The 25,408-nt window shown below is 39.9% G+C and overlaps 1 protein-coding gene across 1 annotated transcript in view; it reads right to left on the bottom strand.

The window, feature by feature from the left end:
• Positions 1–25,408, bottom strand: part of DERA (deoxyribose-phosphate aldolase) — a 141,514-nt gene that overhangs the window by 29,429 nt on the left and 86,677 nt on the right. Inside the window, exon 6 of the mRNA XM_066264551.1 lies at positions 24,035–24,163. Within this exon, the coding sequence (XP_066120648.1) occupies positions 24,035–24,163 (129 nt within the window). The remainder of the gene's footprint in view (positions 1–24,034; positions 24,164–25,408) is intronic.

Below are 25,408 nucleotides of genomic sequence, written 5' to 3'. Positions count from 1 at the left end.
ATAGTAGTAGAATGCGTCTCCTTTTTGAGAACTCACTAGGTGCTAGGCTTCAGCTAAACACTTTATATAGCTACTTTCATTTCATCTTCACAGTAACTTAAAAGGCAGGTACTCCATTAACTCCTTTATTCAAATGAAGAAACCAGGAGTTACAGATACCAAGGAACTCATCTACAACAACAGCTCATAAGCATCACGAATGGACTTTAAACACAGCTTTTCTAACTGGAAGTCCAGGCTTTTAATTATACCTGCTAAACCAGCATAGTTAATATTTTGAGGAAACACCCTCTACCTTATCGAATTTGTCCTCTCCATCATTTCTTTCCCTGTTAAAATCCTACCTAGCCCAGTTCAGCTGTTTCCTTCAATATGAAGCAGCATAGACATTGCTTTCTCCCTAGTTTGAATGTAAACATGATGAGTGGAGCTGTGGCAGCCATCCTTCAACCATGAGGAAAATGCCAAGAGAGTAACAGAAGTATCAAACCTGACACTGATGATGAATCAACAGCAGTGACTAACTGTACCTCCAAACATTTTTTATGAGAAAAATAATTCCTTATTTATTTAAGTCACTGTTGTTAAGTCCAGAGCTACTACTTGTTTGGTGCTATTTGTAGCTGCACTCAATCCTAACTGATGAGGTCCTTGGATTATTTACTTTTGTTCTGTTAAGCTAGAAATCCAGTGGTGCACTACATCTATTAATTTTCCTTGGGCACCACTCTCTGCAATCATGGACACAGAGTATCACCCCCATCCACCCTCTGCTCTGCCTCGCTGAGACCCCTGATTCCACCAGCTATGCCTATCCAGGCCCCCAACTCTCCACTCCATCTACATTGGTGTTCAGACAGGAGTCAGAAGACACAATGTGGATGGAAAACAGCAGGTGAGAGGGGGTTCTAGTAAGCTGTAGGTGTTATCAGGGAAAGCTAAAAGAGAAAAGCCACAGAAAAAGAGATTTCTATGGGAGAAGCAACCATTTGAAATAGTGAATGAAGCATCTATACACCAATCTCTTATAGAAGAAATAGGGGCACTGTTTTACCAACAAACAAAGAATATAAGGAGTTCCAGCAATAGCAGAAAATGGAGGAATAAACTAAGGTATAAGGCCTCAGAAGCTAATTGGAGAATAATCTGGGCCTGAATAAGCTAAGTCTACAGTGGTCGGCAAACTCATTAGTCAACAGAGCCAAATGTCAACAGTACAACGATTGAACTTTCTTTTGAGAGCCAAATTTTTTAAACTTAAGCTATATAGGTAGGTACATTCCTTATTGAGGTGGTGCCCACATGTGGTATTTTGTGGAAGAGCCACAATCAAGGGGCCAAAGAGCCACATGTGGCTCACGAGCCACAGTTTGCCGACCAGGGTCCATTTTTCAGTGCGTCTGCCCATCTCAGTGAACTACACACTCATTCAGGGCCACGGCCATCTCATTCATTGGATTATGTTGACCATATATAGCTAACACAGTGGTCACAATAAAAAATAAATACAAAATCTAGGCCCTGGCCGTGTAGCTCAGTTGGTTAGAGCATCCTCCCAAAATGCTGAGGTTGTGGGTTCGATTCCGGGTCAGGGCACCTACAAGAATCAGCCAATGACAGCATGAATAACTGAATAACTGCAACAACAAATCAATTTTTTTTCTCTTTCTCTCTCACTCTCTCTCCCTCCACCTCTTCCTCTCTCTTTAAAAATCAATAAAAAAATACAAAATCTAAATAAATTCAGTATTAAGTAAGCTTCAGTGAAGCATAATGTGTGTACTGAACACAACTAAACTCAATTATTCCACAGCAGTCTACTTTTATAAATAAATGGGTTTTTATTTAATTAATCTTTTTAATTAACACTTGTATAGCACTTAGCCTGTGCTGGGGTATTGTTCAGAGAGCTTTATAAATAATCTGACAAATAGGGAAAAATAAAGCAGTCATCTGACACTTCAGGCTCCAACTGAAGCTATTTTGCTGAAAACAGTCTGGTGGTAACACGGAGAGTAGACCTGCGTTCAGGATAAGGATTCAAGGAGTAATCTTGAGAAGTCCTAGTGGACAGCACAGGTTTATTTAGGATGGCTGGCTCTAGGGACCTTTCCTCAACCTCGTCTGTCCCACCACAAGTATCTGTGAAGGACTACTGTGTTCTAGGCTGTGTGCTTGGCAGTGATTAATAAGCTCTCCTGATTCCAAAATGCTCCATTTTCTGAGCGAGAGGTAGACATAGCGCTCAGTGCTGGAGGGGAGAGGGACAGTTAGGAGGTACAATCAGGGCACAGTGACAGTGCTGCAGGCCACAAGGGGGTAGGTGTGCGGAATGAAGGGCTGAGCTTTCTTTCTTCAGCTGGGCAGTCACAGGAGCAGTGCATGGAGAGAGGGCAATTTATACAGCACACTCTAAATGAGTAAATTAATTGGTCAAGTTTGGGCTTTGTTTCTCTGATCTTAGTCCTAGTGCCAGTCAGTTTAACTGAGCAAATTTATATTAAATTTCCTCAGCTCTCCTTCTCTAAACTGTTGATTTAGTCAGAGCATTAAAACAAAATATCTTGATGGGCAACAGTTTTTCAGCCGAAAGAGAGGTTTTCCTTTTCTTGAAGAGTTTCTGATTTTGGTTGCACAAATGTCCTGACTTCTTTTCAAGTGGTGGGGGCCGGGGAGGAGTTATAGGGGGAGGAAGAGATTCTAACCTTATGGTTTCAATTCAATGGATATTTTTTATCAAATATTTTCACAAAGTCCCCATCTACTTATCATCTGCCAACTCGTTTTGCTCAAGTAATGTTACACAGTCACTGAAACAGTTTACTTCTTTTAAATGGATTTATAAATGTTAACAGGCTTAAACTGAAGAGCGAGGATCTAACAGTGGAATATCAGGTGTTAGCCACAGGAACAACAGGAAGGGGGCGGTGTTCAAAGAGATCGCAAGGGAGGTTTTCTAAAATTGGACCACTTACACCGACCGGCATGCTTATGCTCCTATCGTTATGCGTTCATTGTAATCTTGTCTGCTTAAAAATTTATATTCCCACAGAGCATAATCTTCTATGTCTACGGGACCTGACAGAACCTAGTAATATTCACTCAGTCTATTCTTTGGTTCAATATTAATAATGACACATGAGACACTCTTTGCCATATGTAAAAATAAGTGTGGTATGATAACTTAAAAATACACCATCTTCCTTTCTGTAAACTTGCGGGTCCTTTCCTTAGTGCATGTGCACTGTAAATGGCTTACAGGGGTATATGTTACACAGCGTCCTCAAAGTTGTATGGCCACGTGACCTCTTTTTCAGAGAAGTTTTCACTGAAATATTGTGTCACAGAACACGGTTCATTGTTTTAGCTGAAAACTGTCCAAAAACACACAATGTTTCTTCATTCATTTGGCTAGAGGCGAGCTGGTCTTTGGAATAACCTTTTCAATTCTGACCACTACTTTTCTAGAACGCCAAATCATCCGAGGGCAAGAGTTGGCAAGTTCATTGTATCGGCTAGCTAATGAAAATGTGTTTTGAAGTAGAGTGAATGAAAAGAAAGACCACAACCTTTTAAACTCCTAAAACTGTTTTGTTTTGTTTTTAGCAAAACATAATTTGAACTCTACAGGGCATAAAACCATATCCTCAGTTGCTATTTTATTTCTTCTTTATCTAGTTATTCATAATCTCTAATTCTTAAAATAGGTTCATAAATCCCATTCAATTATCAAAAGATTTCCAACCCCTTGTACTAAGAAACACACACAGATGATCTTTGTAATTTATAAATAAATGCTTCCTAACCTTGACTTCGGAAACTCCCAAGGTATTTCTATCTTAAATGTATAATAAGATTTCCCTTAAGTCTCAAAAAATTAATAAATGTAATCCATATTAATTTTTGAAAAAAGAAATGTAACAAAAAGCCAAAGCCCCATTAAGTCATTTGTTGCCATTGTACAAAGAAAACATTTGCAAATACCCTTTTGTCTTAAGAAGGGAGCATACAATTTAATATACTAAAGAGATTACTAATAAAAATTTAAGAAGATGACGGATCTTTTCTTTCTCCTTATGTTAGAAAATACTGCCTCCCCCCTTTCCATATTCACTTCACTTTTATTTCAATGCATTAATAAAAATTGAGAATTGTTGCATTTAAAATCAGTCTTTTATTAAAGCTATGAAATGGCTAGGTTCACAAATCAAGGCAAAAAAACAGGATTTGGTGGGGGAACAGAGTTGTTAGGCAGCAGTTAGGGGTTTTTTTTAGTTCAGTTTTGTTTTATTTTGCCTTCTTCAGGCCTTCCTTTGCCGTATGTAAGGTCTCTGGAGGAATTATGTGTGCTTTTTATTTTTTTCTCTGTATCTACGTATTTTGAATACTTAGTTTTAGATTCAGATTTAAACGATATGCCTATATGAAATTGCTAATTTAATTATTAATTGCTACCTTTAATTATTACATCGAGCAGGTTAATACACAATTCTCCAACCTAGAAATAGAATGCATTCCAAAAGGTTGTAAATTCACAGCTGGCAGGAAGTTCAAATGCTCCTCTACAGATAAACAATAATTCACCTGACAGTAAGTCCCAGGTCAGCCCAGGTAAGCATGTTTACCTTCCTTGCACCTAGGTCTTACCAACCCCTCCTAAGTGTTCTGTATAACCATGTTTTCTTAGGAAACAGAGGAAGGCCGGGTGATACAGCTGACTGTCAGTCTCCATAATCCTCAGCTCTATCGTCTGCCAGGTTGGGGAGGGGGTCACTCTGATTCTCTGCCAAAGTTCTGGTTAGTTCCTGGTCACGTGTAAGAGCCACATTTTAAGTCAAGGTGATGTACACTGGCTTTGACATCTGTAATTTCTATAGCAAACATTAGAGTTATAACACAGTGCCTGGCAACCATTACCCTGATTTTATTTATTTATTTATTTTTCTTTTTTTTTTTTCTTTTTTGTATTTTTCCGAAGCTAGAAACGGGGAGAGACAGTCAGACAGACTCCCGCATGCGCCAGACCGGGATCCACCCGGCACGCCCACCAGGGGGCTACGCTCTGCCCACCAGGGGGCGATGCTCTGCCCCTCTGGGGCGTCGCTCTGTTGCGACCAGAGCCACTCTAGCACCTGGGGCAGAGGCGGAGGAGCCATCCCCAGCGCCCGGGCCATCTTTGCTCCAATGGAGCCTCGGCTGCGGGAGGGGAAGAGAGAGACAGAGAGGAAGGAGAGGGGGAGGGGTGGAGAAACAGATGGGCACTTCTCCTGTGTGCCCTGGCCGGGAATCGAACCCGGGACCCCTTGCACGCCAGGCCGACGCTCTACCACTGAGCCAACCGGCCAGGGCCCTGATTTTATTTAAATGAACCTATCTGGGGCACTAAAGAAAAGAATCGTTTGACTGGAATTTCCTTTTGAAACACCCAAAGCACCTGAACTGTCAACAAGTTTCCAGCCAAATGCCTCCTCTTCCAATATGCCAGCCATCTCCGACTCTGGGAGGAGATACAAGATACAGCATTCAGTCTTAATATGCTTCCAAGTCATGACCTCGCCCTCCTCAGAAAATTCCTCCTCCAATAACCTTACTCTACTAACATTGCTATCACCATGTAATGGACATAAACTCAGGCAGATCCTGCGGAAATTGGTGCAGTCCAGTATTCCCATGTATGTCTAGTTACTCAAATACTGCCCACCTTTAACAGCATCAAATACAACATCACGGAAGATCATGAGCCTGTGGCTTCCCTAAGCGTCAGTCTATCTCTCTCTGTTTCTGAGCATGAATCTGTTTCCCGTCCCAGTGGGAGTCGCTTCTCCTCTGAGTCACTTGTCTCGAATAAAAACCCTGAACTTTTCCAGCCTGCTGAAGCAGCTAAAGGAAACCATGGAAAGGGGCGGATTTAACGTAAAAGTATGTTCAATTATAAAGAAATGCCTGGTCACCTCATGGGAGTATGGGCGCTACAACGCAGAGCAGGTATTAGAAAGAAAATCAGCTATGCCCAGGTGTGTGCTCATGGACAGGAGATGAAAATGAGAAATGTACTTCAAAAATAATTTCAGCGGAAAGGTATATTTAAAAACCACTCAATTTAGGAAATACCATATCTAATAAAAATGCTTCAAGTCATTATAAAGAGTTTTATTTATTTTATATTTTTGAATGGCATTATACTAATAAATCCTGTAAGATGAGAACTCTGAGGAAGGCAGAAGAAAATGTGCTTTCTAGTTGTCTTAAATGATCTAATCTGCAATCCCAGATGCCTCCATGTCTGTGAATGCAAATATAGGTAACATTATAAACTCTGAGGTAATTTATGTGCTTTTTCTTTTTATTAAAAAATAAACAGGAATATTTTAATTATTCACTAGAATGTTAATAGCAAACCAGTGTGATAGCAGCTAACATTCTACGAACAGCCTTTCGCTGGCTTTGTGTGACACAGATGATCTAAATTCTTTCCAATCTCATTGCCTATTCAGTGTCTCCGCTGCTGTCCCTGCCCAATTTAGCAGCTTTGCAGCATAGGAAACATACTTGCGAGTGCCCTAGTTGATGACAAATTTTTTACAAAATGCGTACTCTCACACTCATTCTTGGGTCATAGCAAAACGAAGCATCACCCCAATAATTCAAGTCAAAGCACGAATTTCCTTTTCCTCTGGAATCACTAAAACAACTGTACTAGTTCTCCATTTTGCTTTGCATGCTGTGTCTTGCTAATGTTCTCTAAATAGAAAGATAGCCTCTCTTTCTTCTGTCTTCAGAGCCCAAATCAGAGATTTCTTTAACAATGTTGGATTTTTTTCCTGGTTACAAGAACAAAGAGGGAAAGGGAAGGTGGTGAGACTGATGCCTTCTTCAGTAAGCCAACAACAGTCCGAACAGGTGGAGGAGGTGTTAGAAAGGGAAGCAGAGACGGGATTCCTGGCCTGGGAAAAGCCTTGCTTCTCTTGAATTCCCTATCCTGACAGACGGCATCATCAGGAGTTGTTTTGTCTGTCCCTCCCTGCTCAGGACACACTCGCTGAATTCTGTTCTGCTCCCTACATACCTCCCCCAGCTGTCCACTCCTCTCCATCCTCACTGCACTCATTGCTACAATTCAGCTCCTAATCATGGTCAGCTGGACTGTTTCAACAGCTTCCTCATGGGATGCCCTGTCGCCAGTCTACAATCATGCCCAAAGGTATTGTTTCCAAAATGAAAATCTGATCACTGCTGCACTACACACAGGGTTAGAGTCAGGGTGGTTTGTGGATGACCTTTATCCCCAGTGTCTGGCACAAAGCAGACTTCACTAAATCCTAGTAGAGAAATGGAGGGAGGAATTACAGCAAATCTTCACTTAACATCATCAATAGGTTTTTTGTTTGTTTTATTCAGTGAGAGGAGAGGAGGCAGATAGCCTCCCACATGCACCCTGACCTGGATCCACCCAGGCAAGCCCCCTATGGGGCAATGCTTTGCCCATCTTGGGCATTGCTTCGTTGCTTGGCAACTGAGCAATTCTTAGCACCTAGTGGTGGGGGCCATGAGCCATCCTCAGCTTCTGGGGCCAATTTGCTAGAGCCATGGCTGTGTGACAGGGGACAGAGAGAGAAAGAGAGAGAGATGAGAGGGGCAGGAGTGGAGAAGCAGATGGGCGCTTCTCCTGTGTGCCCTGACCGGGAATCGAACTCTGGACATCCACATGCCACTGAAGCTCTACCACTGAGCCAACGGCCAGGGCCATCAATATGTTTTTGAAAAATGTGACTTTTAGCAAAATGATACAGAATGAAATCAATTTTACCACAGGCTAACTGACATAATTAAAAGTTGGGTTCATATGACATATTTCACAAATGCTACTTCCTTTGAGAATCCTTCAATGACTTCTCCAAAGAGGGCAAGCCTGGTAATGCAGCATAAGTGTCCCTATGGCTCCTGTCTTTCCAAGAGGGCATATCATAAACCCTAGTTCTCACTTCCTCACCACACGAGGAGTTACTGTCAGTGTCAAAAGGCAGGGGCTATGTCTTACTTTCCTCCCCCTTTTCCCTCTTCTGATCCTTTTCCAATGCCCAGAATAGTGTCTGATAAACATTAGATGTTAATTAAATACATACTTGCTGGATAAGACTGTTCAAGGGAAAGAAATGTCCCTAGGCATGAAGATGACAGATAGTCTTAGCCCTCCTCTTCTTGACTCACCCCAGGCCTCAGTCTTCACTGCGGTCCTTACCACCTGCCAGTCCGTTGTTTCCTTCCATTCCCAGGCACTGCTTAAAACTGGGTAAGTTCCCATTCGAATCCTAAACCTACTATGTTAAAGATGGAAGAAAGAGAAGCCTCGATCTTACTATCAAGGTGGTGAAAGGACAAAAAATGTCCTGAGACCTAGTTAGAAATATACACTCATGTCCATGAACACCATTCTGTGCATTGGTTGGGACCTGCAGAGTGATGAAGAGCTCAATTTCAGTTATCCTATATGCTACATTCTGGACTGGCCTAGAGACTAAATATCCACGTATAATCTTGTTTCCAAGGGAATACAGGTTCAGAGTTCCAAACAATCACTCTGCAAGGTAACTACCAGGACACTCGGTTTGTTAATTGTGGCTTGTCTCTACTAAAGGTTTTCCCCCCACTGGAATGTGAAATTCTATCTCTAATTTCTAAACTCCCAGTGTGAGAGAAAAGAACACTTGTCTGAATATCAAGGAACTGAGATTCCAGACCAGAGGTTCCCTCACCCCTGCCTACACAATAGAAGCAGCTGGGGAAGTTTTAAAAAAAAACAATTCTCTGGGCTTCATTCAAAACCAACTAAAATCAGAACCTCTGGCCATAGGATCTCCTCAGTCGTTTATTTAAGAAACTCTTCAGGAAACTCTAATGTGCAGCCCAGGTTGAGAACCTCATTCTAGACTGTGTTTTTACTTTAGCTACTTGTCCCTGAGCAAAATTCCTTGTGACTCTGACCTCTCTGGATCTTGGTTTTCCCACCTATAAAATGAAAGCTTTGCAATTAATGAGACTTCTTTATACTTTATAATCCTTTAGGATTTTCAAAGTATTTACAACTTTTCTGAGTTAACTTTTGAATGTTTAGTTGCTCCATTTCTCCTGGCTTATCTGACAATGTACAAACCAAGGAAAAACAGACACAACTTTGTAAAAACCTTTTAGTGACTTAGACAAAAAGAGTGGCAGGCTAAATTCCAATGAGAAGTATGTTTTCCATGTACAAATAGTTCCTGGGAGGACAAAAGTAACATACACAATCACCAAATTTTATGGATTTTTTTTTGAGGACCATTATGTTTAATTTTTTAAAAAGGAAAAGAAAAAAGTTCCATTCTAGAACATTTCACTCCCTCAAATGTGTAGTTTCATCATTCTAACAATGACTTTTTTGTATATAACTCCATTAAAGTCATGATGCAGAGTAAGTTGATCATTTCAATAACGCCCCCTCGCTTCTCAGTCTTTCCACTGCATAGCTTGCTGAGCAATTGAACATACGGGTCCCTCATTTCTTTATGCTGGGGATGGCAATAGAACCTTTGTCTTGCTTCACCAATTTTTCCCTCGGTTAACACATCTTTCCAAGTTTAAAAAAATGGTTTTTTCATTTATTTGGCTTATAAAATAAACCCAGAAACCTGCAATTTTTTTTTTTTAAAAAAAAGCAAATAAAGAAATATTCATGAATGCAGAAGAAAAGAAAACACGGGAGAATCACTGGCTCCGTTGTATAATATTATGGTACATTGTGTAGTTTTCCATCAGTATTTATTATCAGTCATTTAGTTTATGATAGAGAATAACTTTTGATTACTGATGCTTGTAGTATTACTCACTCTGTCTTGGACTGTTTGAAGATCTGTATTTTTATTACAAAGTCTAATAAAAATAAAGTGAAAAACCCACAGGTCCCCAAACGGATTCCTGGCTTGTGCTGTATGTCACTCCTTTCCAATCTAAAAAGTATTTTTTTCTACTGTTAGTCTCTGTCTCTTGCTCATAAGCAAATTTATTTCCTAATGCCTCATTCTTTATTTTAGCCATTAATCTCCCATTGAGAACCTTACCAAATGCTTTTTACAGATAAAAATATTTAATATCTACTAGATTTCCCTTACCCACAACATTGCTTACAGGGGAAAAATATCAATCTTGTGTGCCTGAATTTAAGTTTGCTGGTTTGACTCACAAAGTGTTTTTCTTTAACTTTTTCAGGTCTTTACAGGAAATAATAGAACCACAGTACATGAACCCCATTCCTCTCTGTTATAAGTTTATATGTGCCCCCTCAAAAGACATTTAATTTCCAACCCCAATCCCTCAGAAAGTGACCTATTTGGAAATAGGGACATTGCTGATATAATTAGTTAAGTAAAGGTTAGTTAGGTCTTACTAAGTAAGGTGGTGCATGAGACAATTGGTGTCCTCAAAAGAAGTGACACAGACACACACAGGGAGAAGATGGCCACATGATGAGAGAGGCTGATACATCCACAGACAAGGAATGCCGTTTTGCGAGCAAACACCAGGAGTTAGAAAAGGCAAAGAAGGAGTCTCCCCTACAGATTTCTGAGGAAGCTTGACCCTACAGATACCTGGATTTCAGTTACCCTCCAGAACCATGAGAATGAATTCTGTTGTTTTAAGCCACTCAGTTGAAAGTACTTTGCTATACAGTAGCCCTAGAAAAACCAATGTACTCCTCTTTTCCATTATTTCTACATTTGGGGGCTTTATTTCACACACGCATGTGTACGCACACACACACAAATAGAAACAAACAGAAAAAGCATCTCTAATGGTCACTGGGTATCACTTAACCTAATAGTAGCTCCATCAGGTGATATCCAGCTCGTGATTTGATCATCTGCCTCCTGATGGAGCCCATCTGATTTCTTATACCAGGCCAAAATTGATCCCTCCTACCTTAGGGTAATAAAGAGTAATGACCCTTTTTATCGTGTGTGCTTGTGTGTGTGCGTGTGTGCGCGCGCATGTGCGTGTACAAGTATTTGAACACAACATCACAGCCCCAATGATTGCTCTCTTCCTATATAAGACATCTGCTTTCCTTTCCAGCACTCTTCAAGGGAAGGTTTCCATTTTCCCCACTCTATGCTGAGAAGTTCCTGTGCACATGCTCCAGTACCATTTCCTCTGTCCCACACCATTCATCTCAGCCCTTCGCTTCTGCATCCTCAGACTGCCCTCAGCTTGGACATTGCTCCTCCTCCTTCCTCAGATGGACAAGAGAAAGAGAAGTTCACTTTGACCGTCATTCCCAAGCTGTTCTCAGTAACCCAGGTGGGGAAATCCAGAAATAAACAAGAACTTCAGTGCAGAATTCTTTTCTTTTTTTTTTTTTTTTCTTTTCATTTTTCTGAAGCTGGAAACAGGGAGAGACAGTCAGACAGACTCCCGCATGCGCCCGACCGGGATCCACCCAGCACGCCCACCATGGGTCGACGCTCTGCCCACCAGGGGTGGATGCTCTGCCCATCCTGGGCGTCGCCATGTCGCGACCAGAGCCACTCTAGCGCCTGAGGCAGAGGCCACAGAGCCATCCCCAGCACCCGGGCCATCTTTGCTCTAATGGAGCCGTGGCTGCGGGAGGGGAAGAGAGAGACAGAGAGGAAAGCGTGGCGGAGGGGTGGAGAAGCAAATGGGCACTTCTCCTGCGTGCCCTGGCCGGGAATCAAACCCGGGTCCTCCACACGCTAGGCCGATTCAGTGCAGAATTCAAAGGCAGTTGTTGTGTCCCTGCTAGTGCGCCCACTGCATCATCACATCACCATCAGTACCAACAAACACATAAAGAAAATTAAAAAAATAATAATTAAAAAAATAGTGGAAGTTGCCAGAGGTAAGGGTGCTCTTGGCAATCTTTCTGTTCATTTCAACAAGGATTTACTGTGGGCCTGTCATGAGCTCGTTTTTATTTTCTCTTTATGTTTACTGAAGTGTGGAACTTGGAGTCAAGGGTCCTTCAGAATTCTGCCACCTCTTCAATGTATGGCCTTGTTCTAGTCACTTGTCTTCAGAGCTTCAAGGTTCTCATCTACTAAAAGATAATGCACTGACCTTATTTCCCTCTTAGGACAAATGCAAAAAAGATTATGTAAACTACTAACTTCACATGATTTATTAACCTTTGTTTATTTCATTATTCAACAAATATGTGTAGCATGTATACCTATATTCAAGAATTCTAATTCCCTAGCACTTACGAGTTTGCTAGTACAAAAGTAACTACCTGGCATAGACATTAAAGAATAATAACAATAGTTAATGTGTTAAGAATTAAAGACAAATGAATAACACAATCTTAGAGACAAGAGCAAATGTCTAGCATCTTTGTTATGTACCAAAATTTCATTAAGAAAATAATTGCTTAAGGTAGTGGGAAAGTACAGATTTAATAAAAAATAAAATTGTATCATGTCATTTACAAATGCATCTACTGATACCTTTTACTTGATAACTGAACCTACCAACAAACATTTCCTAGGCACTTACTATGTGTTAGCCTGTGTGTCCATGAATTAGGCAAGCTAGGTCTGGAGAAGGCAATTATGTGACTTTGAAATAAGGTAGATTACATTTTTTTTAATTAATATCAGCACATAAAAAATAAATGAAGCTTACAAGCTTTTCTTTTTTACCTCAGGAGCTCAAGCAAAAAAAAGCACTTTAATATTTTTATTATTAATTTTAGAGAAAGAGGAAGGGAGAGAGAGCGAGAAACATCAATTTGTTGTTCTACTTATTTATGCTTTCATTGGTTGATACTTGGTTATCAACCAATGTATCAGGGATCAAACCCACAACCTTGGTTACTAAGATGATGCTCTAACCAACTGAGCTATCCAGACAGGGCAATGCTTTATGATTAAATGTATAGGCTTACTCTTTTCTTTCAAATGGTATGCATATACCAAACTCATCATCAATAGTTCCTGCTCTGCCTGACCAGGTGGTGGTACAGTGGATAGAGCATCGGACTGGGATGCGGAGGACCCAGGTTCGAGACCCTGAGGTCGCCAGCTTGAGCGCAGGCTCATCTGGTTTGAGCAAAAGCTCAGCAGCTTGGACCCAAGGTTGCTGGCTTGAGCAAGGGGTTACTCGGTCTGCTGAAGGCCCACAGTCAAGGCACATATGAGAAAGCAATCAATGAACAACTAAGGTGTCGCAACGCACAATGAAAAACTAATGATTGATGCTTCTCATTTCTCCGTTCCTGTCTGTCTGTCCCTGTCTATCCCTCTCTCTGGATCTCTCTCTGTCTCTGAAAAAAAAAAAAAAGTTCCTGCTCTGCTGGGAGGCCAGAAAATAGAACCTCTTTTCCACAGAGCTCTTTATTTTAACTCAACAAAAGATGAGAAGGGTGAGAGTGTATGGGGGTAAACTTTCTGAAATTTTTGCTTGAGGGTCTGTATTTAAATCTACTCTCTGAATAAAATGTCAAAGTAATTAGTTTTTACCTTATAAGTGCTGTAATTTTCAGGGCTAGTTTAAGAAACTGCAAAATAAGGCCCTGGCCAGTGCCTCAGTGGATAGAGTGTCAGCCCAGCGTATGGATGCCCTGGGTTCAATTCTCAGCCAGGGAACACAAGAGAAGCTGCCATCTGCTTCTCCCCTCTTCCCTCTCTCCTTTCTCTTCTTCTCCTCCCACAGCCAGTGACTTGATTGGTTTAAGCATTGGTCTCAGGCGCTGAGGATAGCTTCTTTTGAAGTGCATCAGCCTCAAGTACTAAAAATAGCTCAGCACTTGGGCAACATCCCAAATGGGGTTGCTGGGTAGATCCCAGTCAGGGCACAGGTGGGAGTCTGCCTCACTATCTCTCCTCCTTTCACCTAAAAAGAAACAAACTGCAAATAAATTTACATTTTTAAATCCTTGAACTCTTAACCTAACACATGTCTGTAAGTTCTGCTTTCCCCAGTGATGAACTTTCAATTGCAGCACAAGTTTTTATAAATTAAAATGCTTTTCCTATAAAAAGCAAATCTTATTTAAAAAAAAAAAAGCTGAAACACAGTAGGAGTTTAGATGTGCCATCTGGATCGATATCCCTTGAGTACACAAAGATCTGCAGCCTAAGACAAGGACTTGGTGTGACTTGTAAAAATCTTTAGAAATATAAAGCTACAATGTCATTGAATCTATTATTTGATTCATATTTAAATTTTTTAATTCTTTTTTTATCTTAAATGTGAACTTGCCATTAATCACAGTGTCTTTTTAGGGTTTGGTTTCCTTTACTCACAGCAAGTTTCCTAATATTTTTTCCCCAGTATTTTTTTTAATGGCTTCCCTTAAATTTTCTTTTACTTCTCTGCTTCATCTCATTGTTTTTGTATTATTTTGATCTTATTGGGTTGAATTTCAAATAGTTCCTCCACTGGTTCCTAGTGAGTTGGGGTTTTTTTATTATTATATTATCATTATTTCCTGCACATAACAAAATCCCAGCCAAGTTCCAAACTCATTTTGCATTCTTTCAAAGTCTGCTGTTCTCAGGTCCTATATTTTTGTGTTAGCACCCTTCCTACAGATCTTCATCAGCAATTCAAACCAGATAACATTATGATTGCATCTTTAGTGTTTTTCTATTCCAACTTTATTTATCAGGCCCGCATTATTTCCAAAGATAAGGTCTAGAATAACTTCAGAGCGGAGCTTGGTAACTGCTGCGTGTGTGCCAACAGCCCACCATTGCCGAAAGATAAAGCCCCTTTTCTATACGTTGGCATTACTCTCAATGTATACATTTGCCAGGCTGAAGTCCCGCAGCTGGAGATTGACCTGCTTTTAGATTTCTCTTTTCTATAAGCATGTTTCCCTTTCTATCTCACTTCTTATCACCTTGTTCTTGCATAGTTTGATGAAAAAAATATGGTTCTCCTTTCTCCTCCTTGATTATAGTCCCTTCAAATTGTTCACTCCTGCCTCACCTCCTCCTTTATTTGTGTCTCTCTCACCACATATCCACTAATGGAAATGGAAGATCCATTTTTCTTTGACAGAAAGCCAAAGCAGAATGTTTTCCTTGGTACCTCCATAACTACTTAAAAATTCTCACAGGCCCTGGTCAGTTAGTTGGCTCAGTGGTACAGTATCCGCCTGGCGTGGGGAAGTCCAAGGTTCGATTTCCAGTCAGGGCACACAGGAGAAGCGCCCATCTGCTTCTCCACCCCTCCCCCTCTCCTTCCTCTTTGTCTCTCTCTTCCCCTCCCGCAGCCGAGGCTCCACTGGAGCAAAGTTGGCCTGGCCTCTGAGGATGGCTCCATGGCCTCTGCCTCAGGCTCTAGAATGGCTCTGATCACAGTGGAGCAATGCCCCAGAGGGGCAGAGCATCGCCCCTGGTGGGCATGCCAGGTGGATCCCAGTCCGGCACATGCGGAAGTCTGTCTCTCTGCCTCCCCAGCTTCTCACTTTGGAAAAATACAAAAATAAATAAATAAAAAATTCTCACAAACCTTTAATATCCCATACCACTTCTTGGATTGCCTAAACAATGCTGGGGATATATAATCTCCTTGTAGAGCTTTGCTCTCAAAATAACATGTCCAAACTCTGCAAAGTGGCATATCTGGAAAGATGAACCTAGATCTTCATATTTCACTTCTCACTTTTCTTTATATCACTATCATTCTTTCTCATTCATTCATTTGTATAGTCTACTCTAAAGTATTTTCTTGGGCTAGCCGAAATGCCACATACATAATAACCACAGGGACTACAGGTAAGTAGGATTTATTCCTTGGTCTCAGGGAGATTCACAGTTTTGCAAAAGATCTAAGAGGTAGAACCATCAGTGATAACCCTATGTGACAAATGCTGCTGGTATTTACAACTGTGCTAGGAGCAGGGCAGTATGACAGTGTTAATTAATTCCACCTTTAGAGGGCCGTGGAGAAAAGTGACAGAGTATGGAATTTAAGTTTTTCAAAACAGCTAAGGGGAGGGGAAAAGGCTATAACAGATGGAGAAAATAGTATATAATAAAAGAAGTACCTGGAATATTTCCAAATATCAATAATGACCAATACGGAATAGAAGCAAAAACATTCTTTGAACTGATGTTTTTATTTTATCATAAGAGAGCACCTACCTCACAGAGTTGTTATGAAGAGTCAACATAAATACACACAAATCCCTTTAGTTCCTAGCATGTGGTAAATGCTCAAAATACGTTAGCTGTTATTATTTTATTATAGATGACATCCCATGTACTTCATCTTCTTTTCTTTTTTCCCCATGGTTCATAGCTTGGTTTTGAATCACTGTGGCTGATGAGTAAGTAATCTGCAGCCAAATGACATTTTATTTGGATATATATCTAAAGAGATGAGGTAGCTGCTATAGCTTCCAGTGTAAAAGAATTAGGGGAAATAGCAAATAAACAAACATAGCTGAGAAGTATACCATAAAAAATACTAGCAGGACCACACCTAATTGTTACTCCCAATGAATCTGACTCTGTTTTACACCTTTCTCTTTTTTAAACAGAGTCAAGACCTAACAAAACAATTTCACATCTAAGATTCTACCAATATAGTAAGCTTTGGTATAAGTTCAGAATAAAACCAGCTCAATATCTTTTATTTTCTAAAGCTACAGCAAATGGTTTTGAAAATTGATGTTCTGAATAATGCCTTGTAATAGTCTGGGGGATAAAGATTCAATTATGTTCCTTATTGAGGTGGGATGGGGTAGGAAAGTATACTAACTTGCAAAGTCTTTAATTTATAGTTTATAATTCAGTCATACATATTACTTTATTTGAATTGATGACCAGGTAAATTTATTTACTCAAGGTCACTAAATGGGAAAGATAAAACAAGAGTGCTGGTCTTCTTACTCCAGTGATTATGCTTCTTCTCCTAAGACATTTTAAAGATTCCCAAAGATGCCTGACCAGGCGCTGGTACAGTGCATAGAGCATTGGACTGGGACCCAGAGGACCCAGGTTCAAAACCTCGAGATCACTGGCTTGAGCACAGGCCCACCCCATTTGAGCACGGGCTCACCAGCTTGAGTGAGGAGTTGCTGGCTTGAGCATGGGATCATAGACATGACCCCATGGCATGGTTGCTGCCTTGAGCCCAAAGGTCGCTGACTTGAGCCCAAGGTCACTGGCTTGAGCAAGGGGTCACTCGATCTACTGTAGCCCCCCAGTCTAGGCACATATGAGAAAGCAATCAATGAACAACTAAGGGGCCACAATGAAGAGTTGATGCTTCTCATCTCTCTCTCCCTTCCTGTCTGTCCCTATCTGTCCCTCTCTTTGTCTCTCTCTCTCTGTGTCTCTGTTACAAAAAAAAAAAAAAAAATTCCCAACAGAAATTAAACCAAAAGTAGGCTACTAATCATTTAGTTAATCAAAATTAGCATGGTTAACTAAGTCTTTATACTTAAATGATGTATACCAGACTAAAATAATTATATATTTCTACCTTTCTATCTCTAGAGAGAATTATTTTGCAATAATTTAAATGGCTATCAAAATTATAAGATAAATTATTAATGTAAATGATAAATTCCTTTTCTTTCAAGATTTTGAGCTAAATTAACAGGAAAACAAAAGCAATGAAGAATTCCAGACATGGTAGAGCATGTTTTACCTTTGTGCTATAAATAACCTTACAACTGAACTAAATATATAAAAGCAACTATTTTTAGGCACTGAAAAATTGGCAGCTTAAACTACATTCCAAAATAATCCAGCTATACATTAGCAGATAAGGTTCAGGACATAAAGGAAAATCAGCTGTTATAAGTGGTTCAGGACATAAAGGAAAATATAATCTCAGTAAGTGAAAAATGGGAGAGCTTGCCTGACCAGGCAGTGGCGCAGTGGATGGAGCGTCGGACTGGGATGCAGAGGACCCAGGTTCAAGACTTCGAGGTCCCCAGCTTGAGTGCGGGCTCATCTGGCTTGAGCAAAGCTCACCAGCTTGGACCCAAGGTCGCTGGTTCCAGCAAGGGGTTCCTCAGTCTGCTGAAGGCCCACGGTCAAGGCACATATGAGAGAGCAATCAATGAACAACTAAGGTGTTGCAATTAAAAACTGAAGATTGATGCTTCTCATCTCTCTCCATTCCTGTTTATCTGTCTCTATCTGTCCCTCTCTCTGACTCTCTCTGTCCCTGTAAATAAATACATAAATAAATAAAAATGGGAGAGCTCAGCAGAGAAATAGAAATTATATAAATAATCAAACAGAAATTCTAAAACTAAAAAAACATACAATTGCATCTACTTCACTGAATGGGCTTAAAATTTGAGATGGGATCTGGTTGGCTCAGCGGTGGAGCATCTGCCTGGAGTGCGGGGGACCCGGGTTCGATTCCCGGCCAGGGCATAGGAGAAGCGCCCATTTGCTTCTCCACCCCGCCCCCCTCCTTCCTCTCTCTCTCTTCCCCTCCCGCAGCCAAGGCTCCATTGGAGCAAAGATGGCCCGGGCGCTGGGGATGGCTCCTTGGCCTCTGCCCCAGGCGCTAGAGTGGCTCTGGTCGAGGCGGGGCGACGCCCCGGAGGGGCAGAGCATCGCCCCCTGGTGGGCAGAGCGTGGCCCCTGGTGGGCGTGCCGGGTGGATCCCGGTCGGGCGCATGCATGCGGGAGTCTGTCTGACTGTCTCTCCCCGTTTCCAGCTTCAGAAAAAATAAATAATAAATAAATAAATAAATAAAATAAAATTTGAGATGGGAAATGAATGTCAATGAACTTAAAGATCCATGTAAATTAGCCAATGGGAAAAACAAAGGGGCAAAAAGATTAAAAATAAACAGGACCTCAGTAACCTGTGGAACAATAGCTAACCTTAATGCACTTGGGATCCTAAAAGGAAAAGAGAGATAGAAAGGGGTAAAAAATATATTTGAAAAATAATTTTTAAAAATTCCTTAATTCAGGTTTGATTTGCCAGTCAGGGCACATATGGGAGCAGCTCTCTCTCTCCCTGCCTCTCTCAAAAAATGAAAGTAAAAAATAAAAAGAAGTCCTAAATTAGATCTAAAACATCAATCTACAGACCCAAGAAGCCCAACAAACTACAAGTAGAACAAATACAAAGAAAACCATACTTAGGCACTTCATGATCAAATTAGTGAAAAACAAAGATAAAGAGAAAATACTGATTGACCGCAGTCAGAGTAAAATATTACTTACAAGAAAAAACAAATAAAACAACAAAATACCACCACCAACAACAAAAATCCACGAAGGAATAGAATTCCAAGAAATGGAATAAAAGTGCTGAAATAAAAATAAAACAGTCAATCTAGAACTCTTTATACAGCAAACTATCCTTGAGACATAAGGGTGAAATAAACACATTTTTGAATGAACAGACCCTGCAAGAATTAATCACCAGCAGACTCACCGGAAGTAATAAAGATGGAAATGACATAGGTGTGGGAAAATATTAAAGACTAGTTTCACTAAGCTTTTTCTTTTAATTTCCTTAAAACACAAAGATTGTTTAAAACAAAAATCACATTGTATGGAGGAGTTAATAACATAGGTGGAAGAAAAATATGAAAGTGATCCAAAGGACTAGGAGGGTGTAAAGAAAAGTGTAAAATAGAACAATGTTAATTTTAGGTAGCCAGTGATAAGTTATGAATGCATAGTCTAATTGCTAGAGCAATTCCTAAAAAAATATAAAGCAGTCGCATATAAAAAAACCAATAGAAAAGAATAAAATACTATAAATTATTTAATAAACCCTAAGGTGGCAGGAAAAATGGAACAAAAACCAGGTCACAAGAAGAAATAAATTTCAAGATGACAGAAATAATTCCTACCATATCAATAATATGTCAAATCTAAAATGGATAAAGCATTTCAATTAAAAAGTAAATGTTACACAATAGATTAAAAGAAGACTGCTTAAAAAATAAACTTTAAATATATAGCCATAGCTGAGTTGGAAATAAAAGGATGGAAAAAAGATATACTATTCAAACAAAAAGCACAAGCAAGTTGGTGTGACTAGATTAATATCAGACAAAGTAGACCTTCAGACAAGGACTGTACCAGAAATAAAGAAGGACACATCATAGTGATTAATGTGCTAATTCACATTTTTAAAAGTATATATACTGTACCTAAAAAGAGTTCCAAAATACATTTAGAAAAGTGTATTTGTATACTCCCAATTGACAACTAAAGGAAAAGTAAAAAAATCCACAGTCATATTTATAGATTTTAACACCTCTCACAGTAATGAATAGAACAAGTACACCAAAACAAAATAAAAAGCAGATTTAAAAAATGTTATCAACCAACTTGACCTAACTGACAGAATTTTAATATCTGCAAAAACACAATTCTTTTCAAGTGCCCTTTAAGCATATACCTAAATATATCTTCAAATGGGCTATTTATAAGTCTCATTATTTACAAGACAAAAGATTCCTACAATAGATATTCTCTGAACATAACAATTTAAAATTTTAAGCCAACAATCAGATATCCAGAAAATATTATAAATAACATTTTAACATTCTAACTAATAAGAGAAATCCACAGGAAATTAGAAAATATTTTTAGCTAAGAATTTTTTTAATGAAGAAAAAAGAGGCTATTTGAAAAGATTAATACAATCAGCAGACCCCTAGCAAGACTGTTTTTCTACCAAAAATAATAATAATAATAACAATAATGACCACTATGAGGAATAAAAAAGGAGATATAACTACAGACCCTATAGACATCAAACTAATAAAATAATATTACAAACAACTTCATACCAATAAACTTATCAACTCAGTATTATCTGGACAACAGAATACTTCTAAGCAAATTCATACACAGAACAACATAGATTTCATAGCTATTATCTTTGTGGTGGGGGGACAGGGAGTTAAGCACAAAACCTCATGGAATTCTAAACTAGCAAAGCTAATCTGTGATGGGTGACAAAATCAAATCAGTAGTTGCACGTGAGGCAGAAGGTGAGACAGGTGGAATTCACTGGAAGGGCACACATATGATATGTCTGGGATGATGGAATATAGACATAGTCAGAACTCATCACATTGTACACTTTGCACACCTAAACTTTACTGAATATAAATTTACTTCAATGAAACTGATTTTTAAGACAAAAATTTAAAAATACCACAAAATAGGAAGCAATGTAAATTTTGTTCAAAATTTCAAAAACACTCCGTTTCTATTATATACTTTCTTAACAGAATAGCAAGAATAAACTGTGGGCCAGGAGGTGTGTTAGATGCTTTCACATATGATAACTCACAAAGATTGTGTCTTTAATTCATGAGGCGATCTAGCACAATGCCTTGGGAGGCAGAAGAAGCAATAAAGCTGGAGCCAGAAGACCTGGGTTTATATAATGACTATATGTGATCTCTTAGTTTTGTGACCTTAGGCAGTTCACTTAATTTTAAATTTCATCAACTACAGGTCTGACATGAAGACTAAGCAATATTCTTTTTGGGCCTGATCTGTGGTGGCACAGTGGATAAAGTGTGGACCTGAAACGCTGAAGTTGCTGGTTTGAAACCCTGCACTTGCCTGGTCAAGGCACATGTGAGAGTCGATGCTTCCTGCTCCTCCCCCACTTTTTCTCTCTCTCCTCTTTAAAATGAATAAATAAAAAAAATTTTTTTAAAGAAATATTATTTTTGGCCCTGGCCAGTTGGCACAGTGGATAGAGCCTGGCGTATGGACGTCCTAGGTTTGATTTCCGGTCAGGGCACACAGGAGAAGCAACCATCTGCTTCTCCCTCTCCCTCTTTCCTTTCTCTCCCTCTGCCCCTCCCGCAGCAGGTGACACAATTAGTTCAAGCATCAGCCAGGTACTGATGATATAGCTCAGCTGGTCCAAGCACGTCAGACTCAAGAGTTAAAAATAGCTCAGTTGATTCAGTATCGGCCCCAGACAGAGGTTGCTGGTGGATCCCAGTTGGGGCGCATGCAAAAGTCTGTCTTACTATTCCCCCTCCTCTCACTTAAAAAAAAAAGAAATATTATTTTAAAGTAGACATTGATGACTAACTTGGGGTGGTGAACACACAATACATTGTACAGATGATGCATTGTGGAATTGTGCACCTGAAACCTGTATAATTTTGTGGTTTTGTCAACCCAATAAATTCAATAAAAAGGAAAAAAAGGAAAGTAGACACTGATTAAATGAAGTAGATGAACAACAATATGGACAGGGATACAGTACACAGGAAGACACAGGGGAGAGCCTGTTTTGAGTCACATGTCTGTCTGTGGATAGGTAGAGTAGAAGGTAGAGTAGAGGTGTCTAAGCACAATGACTTAATACTATGTTTCTGTCATGAGCAGTAGGTACAGCAATTAGGATAGGTTTGACTGATGTTACAGAATGAATATACTTTCACTGTGACCTGAATGACAGCATTGAAGGCTAACAATCCCTTGTCCTGGATAGGGCCATAAAAAGAGAGGCCCCTCGTCCAGTTAAGATTCCAAGGGGCTTTAGACAAGTTCCTAAGAGTTGCAGAGAGTCTTCTATTACTACAGATCTTTGAAGTGCCAACATGACCTATGACTATCAATTCCTTCTTATCCTTAGGTTTTCAGAGATTTTGCTCTAAATAAGAAACCAGAGCAGAGAGCTTCTGGATACAGCAGCAGTAACCAGAGCAATAGCATCATTAGTGCCTACTAGGCTGATCTCCAGGAGAGTTCTAGGTACCACTGTTAGGTCTGACAGAGTATTCTAAAAGTACATGAGTATAAACATCCAGAGGGTGACTACAATAGGGCCCAGTATAAGAACTGAGAAGTCTTGGATTTTCACCCAAATATGGAGCCACTAGTAGGGCACCTAGAAATTCAATATTCAGTCCTAGTACACAGTGTGGTAAGTTAGGGGCTGGAGGTTTCAACAGAATGCTATGGGGCACACAGTGGAGATGGCGAATCAAGTGGTGGGGGAGGGAGCAGGGCTGAGAAGAAGTGAGAAGAGTGACACCGGTGCAGAATCCAAAGAGGTTAAGTTGTTATTTGTTAAGCTATTTCAAGGCAGGAGACAAAGCACAAAGACTCAAAAAGGTTGGATGGTGCCATGCACAGAAAGCTGCCAGTAATTCCACAGGGGTGGAGGCTGCGGTGCGAAGGGAGAAGGAGGAGACGGCAGAGGCACGGCTGGACGGGGCTTGGGTAAAACCATTTTTAAAAGCCAGCTGAAGGAATCTGCAGTTTGCCTTAAAGATGAAGGAAAGCCACTGAAGGATTTTAAGCAGGGAGCACCGCAATCAAATTAGCATTTTCTAGAGATCAGTCTGGCAACAGCGTGGAGGACAGACTGGCAGGGAACAAAAGCAGAAACAGGGAAACTAGTTAGGAGACTGTGGAGAGTCCCTGTGGGGAGTGACAGCGGCCCAACACAGTGGCATTCAGAATGGAGAGGAGACGTGTCTGATACAGTAAAGAGGTTGCACTCTCCAGTTTTGTTCACTGGTTTATGTGAAGGTGAGAAAAAGAGAGAGTCAAGCATGACTCCCAGGTTTCAACCTGGATGAATAATAAAATAATAAATAAGTCAACCCACATTCAAAAGGATCAAAAAACAGCAGTGCAGCAATAAGTTCAAGAAGAAAGAATTAACACAAAAGCACCGGTTTCCTAAGACAGTGCGAATACGCCATCACTAAGAAAAATCAAACACTTAAATTCACAGAGAGGAGTAAGTCCGAGTTAAAGAAATCCCTGTCTAACATGCTGATGAATGAATAATCAAGAACACAGAAAGCAATTCACTAACAAGGGAGCCATCTACTGCCTTCCAAGGATAGTGCAGCAATAAAATGCCATCAAATAATGTGGCAGAAAGCCAAGCGTTTGAACATTTCACATTGTACATGGAGTCACAAAATATCTGACCCCTCCCTCCCAAAAATCCAAGTGGTTAGCTAATAGCCAAATGTTTTCACTTACTTGTTTCATCTGAAAACTTCAATTCAATATATACCATCATTTGAATATAATATGCTTACCTGCCATCATTGCTATCATACTGGCTTTATAGACATTAGTAAGAGATCCAAGTTCTCCCGTTGCTAAGATGGTTTTGAGATGAGCCTTCCCACAGGCCTTGCGAAACTGACGAATCTCATCATACAGGGCTGGGAAGGAAATAATTGAGGCAGTTACAAAGAAGGCAAGTGATAACATGACTGGCAGCCGTTTAGAGCTGGTAGAACCCATCTCAGATTTAGGAAACATAAAACATTTGTCACTTTCTAAAAATCACCCCAATTTAATATCGCCTAGAGCATTCTATTGCTGTTCACATCCTGTTACAAGGAATGCTTAGTTTGCTACCAAACAGTTTCCAAGCCTTGGCCCGAGGTCGAGAGCCACGAAGCTTTTAAAATATCATTATAGTGACATGCAAATTACAAATAATTTCTATCTATTCCAGATGACGGTTACGAACAAGAAGAAATTTACCTATCATGCATACAAGGGTATACTACTTTGCAAACTAAAGAAAAAAAAATCCTCAGGTTCTTATTAATTCTTCCATTTGCACATAAATAAGTTCTCTTGTTGAAATATAAATCAGGCCTTTCCTGAAAGCTCTGCTAATGACAATAAAGACACAACAGCTTGTCCCACTATCTGCCAGAGTGTACGTCTATACATCTGATTAAACAAGCTGCAAGTAGTATTGGATGTATGTGTGCAGAACCAGCTATAGAAGGAGTTATAAATGCAGCCTGGACTCTGTTAACCCCTGACCCTAGAACTACATCTGGCTTTCTAAGGCTCCATATAGCATACTGAAAGCAGCTTAATTATATACATATAAAACAATACACAACCAAAGAAAATCAAGGGGAAAACATTTCATATTCAAAGTAAAAGGATTTTAGTAAACAAAATCAGTATAATAAGTATAAAATTTTTGAAAAATTATTTTACAGTCTTTTGTCCTGACACCAGTGAATTCGGGCTCTCCTTCTGCATCAGGTTGGCCATATTCATTTCTTGAACTTATGCTATTGCAAATTGTCAGGACTAAAACCAAGGTGTTTTCTTTCTTCTGCATGTGTATTTCCTAAGACACAGTTTCATAAGCACCACAGACTAAACTAAGCAGGAAAGAAACATTCATAATCAGGGTTAGGGTCAGGGTAAGCATTTTTTTTAATACAAAAATGAGAGTACTGTAATTCCTTGAGTTCTGTAATTTATTCTCTTTTTAACTCAGAGACTGAATCTTGGATGGAATGATATTTCCTAAATTAGGAATCTATAAAGAGAAAGTTGTTCTCTAAGAAGTAGTGACAAGGAGGCCCTGGCCAGTTGGCACAGCGGTAGAGCATCAGCTTGGCATGTGGATGTCCTGGGTTCGATTCCCAGTC

Source organism: Saccopteryx bilineata, chromosome 1 (assembly GCF_036850765.1).
Source record: "Saccopteryx bilineata isolate mSacBil1 chromosome 1, mSacBil1_pri_phased_curated, whole genome shotgun sequence".
NCBI classification, from domain to species: Eukaryota; Metazoa; Chordata; class Mammalia; order Chiroptera; family Emballonuridae; genus Saccopteryx; species Saccopteryx bilineata.
This window is presented reverse-complemented; position numbering and strand designations above follow the sequence as displayed.